Source organism: Pipistrellus hanaki (assembly GCF_964339955.1).
Source record: "Pipistrellus hanaki genome assembly, chromosome: 11".
Classification (NCBI taxonomy): domain Eukaryota; kingdom Metazoa; phylum Chordata; class Mammalia; order Chiroptera; family Vespertilionidae; genus Pipistrellus; species Pipistrellus hanaki.
Window position 1 is genome coordinate 13706036 of NC_140513.1, and position 18520 is coordinate 13724555.

General features: G+C 38.9%; 1 protein-coding gene across 1 annotated transcript; it reads right to left on the bottom strand.

Moving 5' to 3' along the window:
- Nucleotides 1-1849: 1849 nt before the first annotated feature.
- LOC311629698 (glycosyltransferase 6 domain-containing protein 1-like) lies at nt 1850-10524 on the bottom strand (the record flags this gene model as incomplete). Its single annotated transcript, XM_084898042.1, has 5 exons — nt 1850-3126; nt 3592-3729; nt 5291-5338; nt 9103-9138; nt 10451-10524. 5 exons carry the CDS (start codon nt 10522-10524, stop codon nt 2460-2462), a joined length of 963 nt encoding a protein of 320 aa, XP_084754168.1. The 3' UTR covers nt 1850-2459.
- Between the last annotated feature and the right edge of the window lie 7996 nt (nt 10525-18520).

The window sequence follows — 18520 nt, forward strand, 5'->3', positions numbered from 1 at the left end:
GAAGGAACGCTTACCATTTGCAACAGAATGGATTGACCTAGAGAGTATTATAATAAGTGAATAAAGCCTGTCAGAGAAAGATAAATATCACATGATCTTACTCATATATGGAGTCTAATGAACAAAATAAACTGATGAAGAAAATAGATCCAGAGACATAGAACCATGGAACAGACTGATAAATTTCAGAGGAAGGGTGAGGTAGGTGAGGGGGGAGAGATTATCAGAGGAATTTATATGCATATATGCATAGCCCAAGGACACAGACAATAGTGTGGCTAAGACTTGGGAGGGGCTGGTGTAGGGAGGCGGGATCAATGGGGAAAAAACAAAGGGGACATTTGTAATACTTTCAACAATAAAAATACATTTAAAAATAATAATAAAGCTTGGAAACATAACCAAGCTCACAGATACATATTCTGTTTTCCATAAAAGTGGAGGAGGTAATGTCATGCTTTCTGCTATTATTTAACAAAGATCCCTTGTCTCCAGATTTCAATAATATGTTCCTTACTTGCTTTTGAGCAGCGCCCTCCAGGTCCAGATGTCTACTAACCATCTGTTCAAAGAAATTTAGGCTTTCTCTATCATGCTGCAAAAAATCTTCCAGCTTGCATCCACTGACTGCTTAGTTCCAAAACCACTCCCACAATTTTAGGTACTTTTTACTCACTTTCAGGTATAAAATGTGTAATATTTATTGTTGTAAACAAATTAACTTAAATCTTAGTAGTTTGAAACAACACACGTTTATTATCTGACTGTTTCTGTGGGTCAAGAATATGGGCATGGCTTCTCTGGATCTTCTATTTCTGGGGATTTCACAAGGCTGCCATCAAGGTTTTGACTGAAGATGAGGTTTTATCTAAAGGCTCAGTTGAGGAAAGATCTACTTCCCAAGTCACTTGGATGGTTGGCAATATTCAGTTCCTGGAAGGTTGTTGGACTGAGGGGATTCAGATTCTTTTCTGGCTGTTGGCTGATCACTGTCTTCAATTCTTGCTATGAGAATCTCTCCAACATTTCAACTTGCTTCATCAAAGGCAGTGAGAAAGTCTGCTAGTGTGACAGAAGTCACAATCTCATATAACCTAATCATGATTGTAACATCCCATCATCTTTGTCATAGTCTCGTCTGAAGGCTCAGGTGAGGAGAGCTGCTTCCAACATCATATACATGGTTATTGGCAGAATTAAATTGGACATAACTCTCAACATTCAGCTTACACATTTTTCTATCCCTCCTTGACTGTACCTAGAAGAATATCATGGAGTTCAGGAGATATCTATTTAAAAAAAAAATTCCTGTAGCATGAACAAAATAAACTCAATATCTCTGTAATAGTAAGGTAAGATGCATATTTGGTAGAATATCTCTAGTTCATCTATGTTCAATTAGATATATAGAAATCAAATGCTATTTGAGGAGATTAGTCATAGCAATATATATCACAACACTGAAAAACAGTAAATAATTAATGAGTGAGTGAATGAATATTTATCTTTTTCCTTGCATATAGCCCTTTGACATTTTGTGGGTATCTATCTATAGGTAGATAATAACATTACTGTGCACTAACATTTATTTATTTATATTTATTTATTTATTTATTTATTTATTTATTAAGGTATCACATTTTTTGTCCTCATCCCCCCATTCCCATCCCTCACCCCTCCCCAAGCATGCCCCCACTCCCCTGTTGTCCGTGACCACTGGTTAGGCTTATATGCATGCATACAAGTCCTTTGGTTGATCTTTCCCCCTTCCCCCCACACTCCTCTACCTCCTCTCTGAGGTTTGACAGTCTGATTGATGCTTCCCTGTCTCCGGGTCTGTTTTTGTTTATCAGTTTATGTTGTTCATTATTTCCCCTAGATGAGTGAGATCATGTGATACAAGAAGTACACTTATAAGAACCGGAAATGAGACAAGCAATAATGGTTATGCTGAGAGGCAAATGAATCAGTCTGTAGTGAGTTTCTTTTTTTTTTTTTTTTAAAGATATATTTTATTGATTTTTTACAGAGAGGAGGAGAGAGGGATAGAGAGCTAGAAACATCGATGAGAGAGAAACATCGACCAACTGCCTCTTGCACACCCCATACCGGAGATGTGCCTGCAACCAAAGTACATGCCCTTGACCAGAATCAAACCTGGGACCTTTCAGTCCACAGACCAATGCTCTACTTTCGGCTGTAGTGAGTTTCTTTCTGGGCCAACAGTTCTTTTGAGTCCCAATTTCAATGTCAAACAGTTCCTTATGTGTGCACTAACATTTAATTATCTATTTATTCAGCATAGGTAGATTTAAAATTATAAGGAGAAAACAAATTATCAATATTTTGAAAGATCACACATTTTGGTAAGTTTCTAAAACATTGAAAATTTTAATATTTTATTTTTAAGTAATTATTATGACTCACTTATTAACTCCATAAATCTAATGCTATAACAATCAAATCCCGATTGACTGCCATGCTATCTTAACATGTTTAATTTGTGGAGGAGTTCTAAAAGTTGGATCCCAATTGTATTCTGGTGATAACAACTTAGTAGGCTTATTGACAAAAAAATACTTGTTTATGTGACGTTCATGTGTGCTGCTAAATTCATTTTCAGTGTCATGAATTATTCCTTTTTGATATTCTACAGTGAAGGTTAAAACCTCTTTAGGTGTGCCACCAAAAATTGCACTATTATAATAGAAATCTCCCTTTCCAAAAGGGATGAAAGCTGCTGATTTAGGTCTTCTCTCAAAAGGGAATTTTTTAACATTCTCAAAATACCACCATCCATGAAGTTGAGCTACAGATTTGCCCAGGGTTTCCACTCCAAAGTTACTCTTGAAGATCTGGTTTATACTCATACTGAAGAGAAAGTCAACTTCATGCTGGATGTATTCTCTGATGTACACATTTAAGCTCTTTATGTATAGGACATTAAAGTCTTCCCAGAACTTATCTCGTAATATAGGCAATATTTTAAATGTTCGAAGGGGACCTAACTCTGTGGGAGGTAGTAGCATGTACTCATCCACCAAGATGTAAAAGATAACATTGTAGCCAATCATAAAGTACTTATTAGCAGATTGGATGAACTGTTTCAGGTAGTGTCCTGTAAACCTGTAAGATATGAAAAAAAAAAAAAACATACTCACACAGGAAAAACTTATTTTGCTAAAAATCATCAGTAGATAACATAATTTAAACATGCTGTCATTATTTATGTTATTATTGCTAAAGAGCTGCCAGTAGATAAGGATAGAGAAGTTGGGTCTGTATCTTAAGTCTATTAGTTAATGAAAGAGGCTGTAGTGATTTGGGGGCCTGAGAAGAACCACAAAGTTTGTTGTGAAAAAAGAAAAAGAGAGCTAAATGAATATTAATGAAAAGATTCCCAAGTAGTGTCATCGACTCAGCCACAGTTGGAGAAAATAGGTACTGTAGATAAATAGACATACAGGCCAGCCAGAAATAATGATTGGGGTTAATTATGAGTAGTTCTTTCAGTGTAGAAAATCCTTGGGTGCTTAACTACACTTTTCCAAAATAAAAATAAAAAAAAAGATGAATATTAGTAGCACTTACTTTCTAGTAGACCATACAACCAACCCTATGGTAATGTTCATTCTTTTATAATATTTTTCCAGGACTTGTCTATTATAAGTTTCTTCCCATATGACTGGAGCGAGCCAGTCAGTTGTTGTTATTACATCAGGACGTTTTCTGTTGAACAAACAAGAAACAAGTTAATCAGGTACCACTTAATTATGACAGCAGAAGTTATTGTCCAAGTGAATATGCTAATGATTACGAAGTACTTACTATGTGCCAGGCACCATTATTTAGTACTTTGCATTACTCATTTAACCCTTGCCAAGTCTTATACTAGAGGCCAGGTGCATGAAAATTCATGCACTGGAGGGGGGGGTCCCTCAGCCCAGCCTGCCCCCTCTCAGAGTCTGGGATCCCTCAGGGGTGGGAGGCGATCAGGGGAAGGTGATGCCCCATCACACCTCTGCTGCTCCCACTGCCAGCAGCACAAGCCTAGGCCAGCCCTGTTTACCTGAGACTCAGGCACACAGAGTGGCCAGGGCCGCCTAGGCAGGCATTGCTGCATGCCTGCCACCCTGGCAGGGCTAAGGGGACTGGATGCCACCATCTTGTGGCTATGGGCACTGCCATCTTTGAGGGCGTGGTGGTCAATTAGCACATTTCCTCCGTATTGGCTGTGGGTGCTGCCATCTTTGCAACAGTGTGAGAGTCAATTAGCATATTCCCTCTTTATTAGATAGGATAAATTTTTTTTTTTTTATATATTTTTTTTTTATTGATTTTTGTACAGAGAGGAAGGAAGAGAAGATAGAGAGTTAGAAACAACAATGAGAGAGAGTCATTGATCAGCTGCCTCTTGCACACCCCCTACTCTGGATATGCCCGCAACCAAGGTACATGCCTCTGACCGGAATCGAACCCGGGACCCTTCAGTCCCCAAACCAACGCTCTATCCATTGAGCCAAACCGGTTTCGGCTAGATAGGATAAATTTTACATAGTATCCTTGTGCTCTAATTCTGGATTTACTATTCTGATCTATTCCATGTTGATTTGATCATGGTGATGTTAGAATATGTTTTCATATTTGTTAAGGCAAATTTATTTTTCACAATTTATTTGGCTGTTCTGAGATATTTATTCTTTTATATTTACTTTAAGCTTATAGTTTTTTATTTTTAAAATATATTTTTATTGATTTCAGAGAGGAAGGAAGAGGTAGAGAGAGAAAAAACATCAATGATGAGAGAGAACCATTGATCTGCTACCTCCTGCATGCCCCCCACTGGGGACTAAGCCCACAACCCAGTATATGCCCTTGGCCAGAATCAATCCTGGGACCCCTAGTCCGCAGGCTGATGCTCTATCCAAAACAGCCAGGGCTATTTTTTTCTTCTTAATTAGAACAAAAAACTGAGCTTTTCTCCAGATATCTCAATATTGAAGAGATCATTTTATTTTAAACAAAAAGACAAGAGAGATCATTTTTCTTTCCTCTAATAAAACCAGGAATGTTAAACCAGATAATAGCTTTCTCATTCTGACCCTTAAATGCCTGACTCTTTATAAATAGACCCTCATTTTGTACATGAAAGTCTTAAAGATAGGAACTCTTAAGTCCTGGGAGCCTCTCAGAATAGCTACAATTTGGTGATAGGGGGGAAAAAATTTCCTCTGTTACAATTGAGTTATACTATTATTGTTATATTGTGAGAAGAATTTTTTGTTCTTACTTAGGAGTAAACCAGTCTGATAGCTGAGGTTCTTCTGCTTCATGATCCCTGGGTACAAAGAGAAAATCAAGTTAAGAGTAACGCACTTATGCAGCAAACATATGTTGCATCTCTATAATATGACAAGCACTATTTGGTGCTGTTTTGGTAATTGAACATTTACATCAGCTCCTGCCACAAAAAGAAGCTGATAAACTAGTGGGAAAGACAAGATTAAGTAGATAATCATAGTACAGAGTAATAAGCGCTAATAGGGAAAAACAGATCTCCAGGGGAGCATATAAATAGGGCCTTTAACCTAAATTTGGGCTTAAGGGAAACCAGCTGGAAAAGAAATATGTAAGCTGGGTCTAGAAGGATAAGGACTAAAGAGGTATAGGGTGAAGAGGTCATGACCAAAGGCAGAAAGGCAAGGAACAGTATGGTTCATGAATGGGGATATATTTTAAAAATTAACAGAGCAGCTTGACTGGTGTTGCTCAGTGGAGCATTGGCCTATGAACCAGGAGGTCACTGTTCAGGGGACATGCCTAGGTTGCAGGAGGCAGCCAACCAATGACTCTTTTTTATCATTGATGTTTCTGTCTCTCTCCCTTTCCCTTCCTCTCTCTGAAATAAATATAAACATATTTTAAAAATTAACAGAGCAGAAAGAATAATGTATATTCAGGCAAAAATACAGATTTAATTCATTCATTTATCAAACATTAGTAGCTTCCTATGTGATAGATACTCTGTTATGTGTTGAAATGCAGGAGTTGAAGTAAGGGCTCAGATATTCATCATTGATTTTCATTCAAAGAGGACCTACCTAAGGGTTTGTTGTACTTTTAAGCTAATTATTTAATTATCAAGGTCATGAGGGAATTCCCCTTTTATAAACCAGGGATATTTTGTAAAATAACTTTAAGCAACTTCTGCTTCCAGAAAGACGAAATAGTACTACTTTTCCCTATCACTAAGTATAGCTGAAACCCCTGAACATTTATATATACAGACTCTGAAAGGTGAAGAGAAGGCAGATCAGGCGGGCACCTTGGGACTCAAAGATTGACATGACAGTGAATTCCTTGGGTTTTCTGCCACATGTAGGGAGAAGCCAACAGCCCAGAAATGCCACTGGGCACAGACACAAAAAGAGCCCCCCCAAAAGCCTGCTATTTACAGTTAAAGGACCAGGAAAAAGGCAAGTTAGGCAGGATAGAACATTTAAACACTACGCACTGTACTCCAGCACAATAACACAGAAAAACTGTCCATCCTTTTAGCCAAGGCAAGTGGAGAGCTCAGATTCCCATCCTCTACAGACTGTAATGAGGCTCCCTACCCTCCTCACTGGTATAGAGTTAGAGGAAGTTAGTGGGGGTTAAAACTCTCATCACTGCTCAGCAATTGTGGTCACCCTCCTGCTGTTGGTGTCAGTGGAGACCATGTACGGAGCCTGAACTTCCATCCCCACTATTAGTAACAAGGAGATCCTCCCCTCCAGGTTTCAATGGAGGCAGGGATAAGAACTTCAAATTTCACCCCTAAATGACAGTAATGAGCAGGTGCTACCCATGTCCTAGCTTGAGCAATATAAGAGGATGCCTATGAAAATGCAAGATTTAAGTGAGATACAGAGCCTCATTATACCCAAATGTCCAGGTTTCAATAAAAATCACTTACTATACCAAGAATCAGGAAGTTTTCATACTAAGAATCAAGAAGATCTCTGAATGAGAAAGGACAGTCTGCAAATGCCATGATAACACAGTTAGAATTATCTGACAAGGATTTTAAAGCAACAATTATAAAAATGCTTCATTGTGCAATTACAAACACTTGAAATAAATGAAAAAAAGAAAAGAAAATAATAGCAGAGATACAGAAAGTCTTATCAAAGATATAGAAGATATAAAGAACCAAATATAAATTTAAAACTTAAAAATATAATAACTGAAGTAAAAACTCAATGGGTAGGCTGAATAATAGCATAATGGAGAGAATGGAGGAAAGAATCAATGAACCTAAAAATAAAATAATAGAAAAAACTCAGTCTGAACAACAGAGAAAAAGAATGAAAAAAAAATCAGTCTCAGGGAAATACGGGACTATAACAAAAGACCATGCAATTGGAGTACCAGAAGGAGGGAATAAAAAAGGATGGGACTGAAAAAATGATTTAAGAAAATGGCTGAACATTCACCATAATTTGACAAAAGACATTAACATACAGATTGAAAAAAACTGAGTGAACAAACAGGGTAAACCTAAAGCACATGATAGTTAAATTTCTGAAAGTTAAAGAAAAAATCTTGAAAGCAGTCAGAGAGAGAAATGATTCACCTATTGGGGAAAACTAATTTGAATGAAAGTGGGTTTCTCATCAGAAATCATGGACCCAAAAGGAAGTGGAGCAATAATTTCCACTGTAAGAAAAGAACTGTCAACCAAAGTGTCTCTCAGCAGATGAATAGTTATATAAACTTTGGTACATCCCTTTGTGGAATATTACCCTAAATATCAAAAAAGATATTTAAACTAATGCCAATAAAAAGGTATGACTGCCTTAGCCATTTTGGCTCAGTGGATAGAATGTCAGCCTGTGGACAAAGGGTCCTGGGTTCAATTCCGGTTAAGGGCACTACCTCGGTTGAAGGGCCTTGATCGGGGCTCATGCAGAAGGCAACCAATCAATGTGTTTCTTTCACATGGATGTTTCTCTCTGTCTTTCCCTCTCTCTTCCACTCTCTCTAAAAGATTAGTGGAAAAATATCCGTGGGTGAGGATTTAAAAAAAAGTATATAACCTATTGATATTCACAAAAACATGGCTGGACCTCAAAGGCATTATGCTGAGTGGAAAATATTTATCTCAATAAATAGACCATATGCTGTATGATTCCATTTAGAAACATTTTAAAAGTGATAAAATTATAGAGATAAACTAGATTAGTAGTACTAAAGGTTAGGGAAGATGAGGAAAAAGAGGGTTGGGTATGAGTATAGGTGGTGGCTCAGAGGAAGTCTTCATGGCTAGGGAATAGTTTTATATTTTGACTGCTGTGGTGGTTATGCATATCTACACATGTGACAAAATCTCATATAATTATATACTACATTGTTCCATCACCAATTCCCCGCTTTGATATTGTACAGTTATATAAGATGTAACATTGGAGACACTTTGATGAAAGGTACATATCACCTCTTTGTACTTAATATTTTTGCAACTTCTTGTAAATAAATAATTATTTAAAAATCAAATATTTGTAAAAACTGTTAGAAGTGCATCCCTTTTTGACATTTCAGAGGCATTTTTAGCCAAAGATATTTTATTTTAGGATTTCCCAGGCCTCATGCTTATTCAAAATCTAATCATTCATGCTGAACTCCATTAAAAATATACTATGACAAATGAAGAATTTTAAAATTCATATTTTTTACTAATTTTGATTAAATGTCACTAATTTCTCAGGTTCTACACAATGGTCAGTAGTAGAAATGTGGTTGACTAATGAGGGCTATCAATTATATCATCCTGGAAAAAGATATTTAAACTATAGTAAATGTCAAAAACTTGTCTGGTGTGTAAGCATGTGAATGTGTGAAGTGAGAAAAATTTGGAGATACACACATACACACATATACAGTTATGTGTGTGTAGAATATTTATGAACTGATATCCAAGAAATGTCTCAGTGATTGCCTCTATAGAATTTAGTTATTTTTCTGTACTTTTTGATTGCCATCGGCATTAGGACCCACTTGACTCCAATCAGTTTGTTTTCAATACAGTTTGTAGAATATTTATGAAACACAGATTCTTACCAGCAGAGACTTATCTTCTGTAGGTTCTTCTTTATTCTTTATAAATGGGGAAAAAATGCATTTAGTGTTAAATTTGAACAAATCCCTACTGCAATTAGAATATCAGAAAATATAGAATTCAAATTCATTCATTTACTCACTTAATTAGCCAGATAATTACTAAACACCTACTATATGTCAGCCAGAATGCTACAGAATATATGAAATATATGGCATCCAGCTCTGACATGACATTGGTCCTTTCTATTAAGGCATATTCCCCCAAAGGGCAAATAACATGTAGAACGTGATACCAAAGCAAAGGGGCTATTTTTAAAACATTAGCTACCACAATATAGCTAATTTTCAAATAGCATTCAGTAACAATGCATTGCTTATTAAAAAATAAAACAAAGAGGAATGTATGGCTGAGATAAGAATTTGAACTTATTTATGTAAGAAAATTCTAGCAGGTTAGCAAATTTGTTCTTCAGTACAACTGTATTTCTACAGCAGGTCAACTTTGAATCTTATTCCTATTAGATGGAACTTTGATGTAATTTAAAATACATCTAAAATAGCCCCTAACACTTTCTATTCTATTATCTTGCCTTCTTTCTTTATAGCATTATTATATTCTAGCAGCCCGGTGCATGAAATTAGTGCATGGGGTGGGCCTGGGGGTGGGGAGGAGGATCCCCTCAATCTGGCCTGCTCCCTCTCGCAGTTCGGGACCCCTTGGGGGATGTCCGACTCCAGGCTTGCAATCCAGGACCCCTTGCTCCTTACCACTTAGCTCGCTGCTCCTTAGCACTGCCGTAGAGGTGGGGAAGCTCCCGACACCACCTCTGCACTTGCCAGCTGTGAGCCCAGCTTCTGGTTGAACAACACTCCTTCTGTGGGAGCTCACTGACCACTAGGGGTAAACTCCTGTGTTAAGCATCTGCCCCTGGTGGTCAGTGTGCATCATAGCGACCAGTCTTTCCAGATGTTCCACCATTATGGTCACTTAGGCTTTTATTGTAGAGATAATATAATACAATGCTCCTGATAATATATTACATATTTCTTTGCTTATTGTCTATTTTCTTCACCTAGACTGTAAAGTTTCTAGGAGCAGTCACTTGGTTTGAGTTAATTCTTGGTACCTAGAACAGGGCCTGATACCAAGAAGATACTCAATAAATACTCATTGAATATTGAAAAATGAAAAGATTAGTATATTTATGATTTGATTTATTTCCCAAAGAGAAGATAATTTTTAATTAATTTAGGGAGTGTTTATTAATACTTTTTAGACAAAACTCAGTATTTTAGATAAACTTTACTAATCACTAAAGATAAAGATTAATTAATTTTTTATATTTACCGGAAATGTTGTTTAATCAATGTCAGTGATAAAGCAAATGAAACCAATAACAGTATTTTCCATTTAGAATTCATTCTCTGCTGGAGGGGGGGAAAAAGAGAGAGAAAAAGAGTGGGTATTTTTGGAAAATAAAAAACTTTCTTGCCATCTTCTAATAACATGTTAATTTATGAAAATTTGGCTACCAACCCAAGTGTCTGATTCTAGGCTGCTCAGCTGTAGAAAGAAGGCAAACTTGAATTACATAAACCACCTATACTGTTTGAAGTGCCTGCAAAAATCTCCCTTAGATGCCAACTGATTCTTTTTAGGTTAGGTACAAAGTGTTGGTGACATTCATTTTGTGTACTTTTATCAAAGTCCACCATGATTGCATTAAGGGAATTTAATAAAACAAGTTCTATTTACTTGTGCTTCTGTGAAGATAAAAGGAGATACCCATGAGGACATCCTTATGCACTGGAATGTATTCTTTCCCTAAAGTTGATGTTTACATATTTGTTCCTAATATATTTATTCCAAGACTAATAATTTACTCAAAGACTATACAACTAGTAACCTAAAATTATATGAGCTTGTCTTAAAAGTCTAAATTAAAGGCATTAAACTCTAAAATGGAATATTGGCACCCTAACCAGTTTGGCTCAATGGATAGAGCATCAGGAGCCTGCGGACTGAGGGGCCTCAGGTTCAGTTCAATCAAGGGCACATACCTCAGTTGCAGGCTCTTCCCTGGCCTGGGGCTGGTCGGAGCGTGTGCAAGAGGCAACCAATAGATATGTTTCTCTGACATCGATATTTCTCTCTGTCTTTGCTTCTCTCTTCCACTCTCTGTAAAAATCAATGGAAAAATATCCTCAGGTAAGGATAAAAAATAAAGTAAATAAATAAAATGGAATATTGGTTCCAGCCAATGCGCTGAACTTGTGTTCAAAGTGTTAAGATTTCTATTTACAAGCATAAACTGGTTTTTAGTAGGCAGCATCCAAGAACAGGCCCTGCTTTTGAATTATGTATTGGAATAAATAGAGGTCTCATATACTTATTTTTTAACACTTATAATTAATGAGCAAGCTATTTTAGATCTATACCTTCCCATATTATGGTCACTAGCAACAAGTGACTAATGAATACTTGAAATGTTGCTAGTCCAAACAGTGGAGTTTGAAGTCTCAGTATGAAAAAAAAGTAAGATAACTTATTAATATTGTTTATATTTACTAAATGTTGAAATGAAATTTCAGATATAGTGTTTTGTTTTGTTTTTAAATTTGACTTTAGAAAAGGGAGAGGGAGAGAGAGATAGAAACATCAATGATGAGAGAGAATCATTGACCAGCTGCCTTCTACATTCCTCACACTGGGGATCAAGCCCACAATTCGGGCATATTCCCTGACCGGGAATTGAACTGAGAGATATAGTAGGTTAAATGAAAAACATCATTAAAATAAATATTATCTGTCCCAGATAAGAAAAAACTAAAGGAGTTTGTTACCACCAAACTATTATTGTAAGAAATATCAAAGGGACTTTTTTAAGAAGAAAAAAAAAAGGTTAAAAATATGAATAATAAAATTGATATAACTTCATGCCTATCAATAATTATTATAAATGTAAATGGATTAAATGCTTCACTCAAAAAGACATAGAGTGGCTGAATAGAGAAGAAAACAAAACCCATACATATATTCAAAAGATATAGTCTGAAAATAAAGGGATGGAATAAGATATTTCATGCAAATGTAATGTAAAAAAAAAAAAATCTGTGTTGCTGCCATATCTTGGCTATTCTACCCTATATAATAAAGAGGTAATATGCAAATTGACCATCACACCCTCACACAAGATGGCTGCCCCCATGTGGTCACAAGGTGGCCACCACAAGATGGCCTGCAGGAGAGGGCAGTTGTGGGTGATCAGGCCAGCAGGAGAGGGCAGTTAGGGGTAACCAGGCTGGCAGGGGAGGGAAGTTAAGGGTGACCAGGCCTGCAGAGGAGGGCAGTTGGGGGTGACCAGGCCTGCAGTGGAGGGCAGTTGGGGGTGACCAGGCTGGCAGCGGAGGGCAATTGGGGACAATCAGGCCAACAGGGGAGGGCAGTTAGAGGCGACCAGGCTGGCAGGGGAGGGCAGTTAGGGGTGACCATGCCGGCAGTGAAGGGCAGTTGGGGGTTACCAGGCCTGCAGAGGAGCAGTTAGGTGTCGATCAGGCTGGCAGAGGGTGGTTAGGGGGTGATCAGGCTGGCAGGCAGAAGCAGTTAGGGGGCAATCAGGCAGGCAGGCAGGTGAGTGGTTGGGAGCCAGCCGTCCTGGATTGTGAGAGAGGTCCCAGATTGGAGAGGGTACAGGCTGGGCTGAGGGACATCCCCCCCCCCCATGAATTTTGTGCACTGGGCCTCTAGTATATATATATATATATATAAATAAATAAAAGGCTAATATGCAAATTGTCCCCATGGGAGTTTGACTGGGAGATTGGAAGTTCAATCGCTCACTATGACATGCACTGACCACCAGAGAGTCATGAGGAATGAAGGAAGGCTCCATCTGGCAGCCAGTAGCTGGGGAAGGAAAGTCCCAGCCAGCAATCAGAAGGCCCCAATTGTCCCTGATCGCTAGCCAGGCCTAGGGACCCTACCTGTGTATGAATTTCATGCACTGATCCTCTAGTTGTAAATAATGAACATTTTGATGGTTGCCAGATTGGGGGTTAGGGGGTAGGTGAAAAAAGGATAATAACTTTGGTGTCAGATGGGTATTAAATTGATTGGGATGATCACTTTAAAAATTATATAAATGTCTAATCACTGGGTTGTACACCTGAAACTAAAGTAATATTGTACATCAACTATAATTGAAAAAAATTAAACATTACTAAAATAAAAGAAGAAAGAAAAAAAAAACTAGGGTAAAAATACTTACATCAGACAAAATAGACTTTGAAGACTATAGCCAGAAACAGGAAAGGATATTTCATATACAATAGCCAAGATATTGAAGGTCCAACCTAACTGTTTATTGTTAGACATGGATAAAGAAATGTGGTACATATATACAATGAAATATTACTTAGGCATTTGCATCAACACAGATGTACCTAGGGAGTATTATGATAAGTGAAATAACTCAGAGAAAACAAGTACTATATGATTATACTTATAGGTGGAATCTAAGAAACAAAGCAAAATAATAAAAAAAGAAACAAACTCATAGATACAGAGAACAAACTGATGGTTGCCAGATGGTTGGGGAGCTGGGTGAAAAAGGTGAACAGATTAAAAAATACAAATTGGCAGTTACAAAATAATCACAGGAATATAAAATACAGCATAGGGAATACAGTCATTAATCTATAATTATAAAAGCATAAATGCTAATTAGATCGGACAGTCGAATGACCTTCTGGACGTCATTCTGGATGTCCTTCCCAAAGAAGCTGTGATGGCAGGGGCTGAGGCAGAGGTGATTAGGGGGGATCAGGCAGGCAGGTGAGCAGTTAGGGGAAATCAGGAATGCTGGTGAGTGGTTATGGATGTTGAGGCAGGCAGGCAAGTGGTTAGGGGCAATGAAGCAGACAGGCAGAGGGGTTAGGTGCAATGAGGCAGGCAGGCAAGTGGTTAGGGGCGATCAGGCAGGCAGATAGGCAGGCAAGCGGTTAGAAACCAGGGGTTCCAGATTGCAAGAGGATGTCCAACTGCCAATTTAGGCCTGATCCCACCTAAATTGGCATTCACATATCCCCCAAGGGGTCCCAGATTGTGAGCGGGTACAGGCTGGGCTGAAGGACACTACCCCCCTGCATGAATTTTGTGCACCAGGCCTCTAGTGTAATAAATTGGTATGGGGCCAGGCAGGTTCTAAACTTATTGGAGTGATCTCTTTGTAAGTTATATAAATATCTAACCATTATAATGTACATGTGAAACTAATGTTGAATGTCAACTTTAATTGGAAAAAAAAGAATTTTAAAAAATACATTTTAAGCTGAAAAAGGTAATTTAAAATTCAGAAAAATAAAGGTCGTCTATTCCTTGTTACATTTTTGCAATACAGTTATCAGAATATTTAAAGCTACAAATGTGAAATGACCAACTTTTAAATTCAAGTTCATTAGAAATACCCTATGTATGAAGTAAGATTCTGTTTAACCAGATTGTCTTCTTACAATGTGCCCTCAATGACAATATTCTTAAAGCCAGAAACATTTTTATATGTCACCTACTACGTACTTTAAGGCCAAGGTTTGAGGATGATCTCTACCTATGATTTTCCCAGGTCATCTAAATGTTTATATAATCCCTTCTTAAAAGCCTTACCTTTAGTTTTGGTGATGTAAAGATAAAGTCTTAGAATGTTTCCCGAGCATTATAATTTTGGGTCTTCGTAAAAAAATAAAATAACATATAATCTAATATTCTCCTTGTGTTTGAATCTTCTGGTAATGGTGAAGTCATCAGACTCGATGATGAAAGCATTAGACAGTCATAATGATACATTTGTTAGCAAATTCTTCTCATTGTTATCAGAACTTTGTCCCATTTGAAAGAGTCCAGGATTTTAACGGTTTGATTTTAGTTTTTGTTGTACTTGCTGTTTTCTTTTCTTTCTTTTTTTAAAAAAAATATATTTTATTGATATTTTACAGAGAGGAGAAAGGGAGAGAGATAGAGAGCTAGAAATGTCGATGAGAGAGAAACATCGACCAGCTGCCTCTTGCACACCCCCTATTGGGGATGTGCCCGCAACCAATGTACATGCCCTTGACCGGAATCGAACCTGGAACCTTTCAGTCCGCAGACCAACGCTCTACCACTTAGCCAAACCGGTTTCAGCTGTACTTCTGTTTTCAATGACTGATTTTTAACTCTATAAATATATTTTGGTATTTGCATGCATATGAATGACACAAAAGTACAACTTTTTTTCTTCAGTGCCTCATTAGACATTGTCTAATTAAGGTAAAGCTAATTCCTTCTTATGCTTTCTTAGAATGTACTTATTTTCTGATTATAGAAGTACCACATTTTCATTTATTAAATTTGTCAAGTGCATAAAAGCACAAAGAAGAAGAAAATAATCAAATGTTATCACATTGTCCTGAGATATTCAATCTTAATTTGAGGTAGCATGCACCTTTATTTTGTCCTTCTTTAAAAATAAATTAGTTTTTCATATTGAAAAAGAAAGACACATTAAAAAAAATTCTAACAGAGAAAAGGGTTATGTAATGTATACTATATCATTTTCTCCCTTCAGCACCTGACTCTTCTCATTCCCGCATCTCCATTGGTAGCCACTGTTAACAGTTTACTGTTTTTTTTTATATATATTACGTAAAATATAATATATAATTAAAATATATAATATAAGTGTGTGTATATTCCCCTTTTTATTATGCAAATGGCAGCATACTAAAAACACTCTTCGAATGCAGGGGCCAGACATAGCGGGGATCTCCCTTTTCCGTGTCCCACACAGAAAGAGAGATGAACGAACCGGTTCTAAGTGGAGGCACCCAGGGAGTGAGAAATATTAGAAATAAAATGAGAAGACACAGAGATAGATTTTAAGCTGGGAGCTGGGTGGGCTGCCATACTGTCTGCTGGAGAGGCAGGAAGACAACAACCTCTCCCAGTGCATTTATTTTATACCCCCAATACCGGGAAGTAACACCAACTTATTTGCATTCTTACGTAGGCCCTAGCTTGCCTGGATTTACATATCTAGTCCCACCCCTGCTGACACCTGGGATGATATGAAGGCCAAGCTGACAACATGTCCACCATCTTGGGGAAACATGTTCCCAAGGTGTGGCTCTGCCTACGCCTTGAGTTCAGCTGACGATAATTAAGGAAAATTGCCCATGTGCCTTCCCAGGCGGCCCTCTACATTCAATAATTTGAATTTCTCACTCATCAGTATATAATTTGAAGATCATTCCATTACATCTCATACATCTAACAAACACTCTTTTTCTAGTAAACTGTAACCTATATAATAAAAGCCTAATATGCTAAGTGTCTGGTCGTCTGTTCAACCAATCCAAGTATAATATGCTAATGATATGCTAAGGCCACTCAACTGCTCACTAATACATGCATTTACCACCAAGGGGCAGACAGTCGACTGGTCAACCAGTCACTATGATGTGTACTGACCACCATGGGACAGATGCTCCAATCGGTAGGTTAGCTTGCTGAAGGGGTCCGGCTGATCGGGACTGAGCAAGATGGATCGGACACGCCCTGGAGCTGTCCTGTGGTCCCTCCCCAACTGGCCAACATCCTTCATAGGTCCCCAGCCCTGATTGTGCACCAGTGGGGTCCCTTGGCCTGGCCTGCAGCCTCTCACAATCCAGGACCCCTTGGGGGATGTTGGAGAGCTGGTTTTGGCCTGACGGTGGAACAACTGGTCACTATGACGGCAGCAGGTGCAAGAGGTGCTGCCCCTGATCTCCCCTCAGGAGCAGGAGGAGGTGGAGAAGCCCTGAGGGGTGATTGGGGCTGGCACCTGCCGCTCACACTGTTGATGGCACTGAGTGATCAGGGCTGGCACTGGGAGCCAGCAGTGGGTGCAAGCAGGGTCAGTGTGGCAGCAGGTACAAGTGTTGGGTGGGACCACAGTGTGCGTGGAAGCAAAAAATTTTCAGTAACCACCAGAGGCTTGCCTTGATGGTAGTAACTGGTGCCCTGCCTTGGTCTGGTGCTCCATTATCCCACTGAGACCAACGCCCGCCATGTTCCGCACATGCCCTCTGGTGGTCAGTGCACGTCATAGCGACTGTTTGGTGGTTCAGTTGTTCTGGTTGTTCCACCGTTCAGTCTATTTGCATATTAGCCTTTTATTATATAGGATATTGAGGGGCAGGTTTTCAAAGGTTGAGTAAAGGGAGGCTTTCAATTTTCTCTGTATATTTTTATTTTCATTAGTTTTTATATGAAACAATTTTGAAAGCTTTAAAATACATAGTTCTTTTTGAATGACTCAGTTTCCTAAGTAATTGTCTGCCCATCTGGTGGCAGCTTTAATATCCTCAAAGTTTTATATTAAGAGTATATTGGAATGATGGAGGAGAATCCAAGATGGCTGCTCGGGTAGGCAACTAGCCGCAGCCGCACACAACAATTTTAATAAAATACAACTAAAATATAAAATGGACATTACCCAGAACTACAGGAAAGTCGACTGACTGGAAATCCTACAACAAGAAGCAAGGAGAAAACCAGAAGGAAGCACGGAGGAGCTGTAAAAGCCTAAGGTACGGAGACACGCGGCACACGCGAAGAGGACGGAGCCGGAGAGGAGGGAGGCCGAGTGCCTGGCGGGCATTCCCTAGCGGAAAGGAGATAAAACTCCGACTGTGCTGGGCCCCCAACTGCTCTGAACCCCCGTTCTGGGCCAGACCCCGGGGACTCAGGCTCAGCCATAGGGAGCTGGGCTATAAGTCGGAACCCCGGGGTAGCGGAGAAAGGAGGTCCTGGAGGCGCGCACACTGCCCCCAGAGAAGGGACAGTCGGCTGTGCCGCGGGATTGCCCTGACGGGAAGGAGACTGGGGCTCCAGACTGCTGTGAACGCCACCTCCAACTCCACTTCCAACTGAACTGAACCCCAATACCGGGCTCATTGTGGGAGAGCATAGACTGTTTGGCAGCAGGCGAAAATCAAGGGCACCTTTCTCTCAGAGGCGCCGGCAGCGAGCACTGAAGGACCCGCATAGGGCGGGGCTGACGGAAGCCAAAGCTGCAGGCTCCACCCTGAAACCCCGTCCCATCTGTAACTGCGAAATGCGACAACAAAATAGATCACAAACGAAAGAAATGGAGGACAAAAAGCGTCTGGATATAGAGTTCAAATCTACGCTTATAAGGTTTTTCAAGAATTTCCTAGAAAAGATGGATAAGGCCTATGAGGATATGAAAAGAGATCAACTAGAATTAATAAGGAGTCAACAAGAAATAAAGAATACATTGTCTGAAATAAAAAATATTCTACAGAGTCCTAAAAACAGAAGGGAAGATCGCAAGAATCAAGTCAAAGATTTGGAACATAGAGAGCCAGAAGACACTCCTCC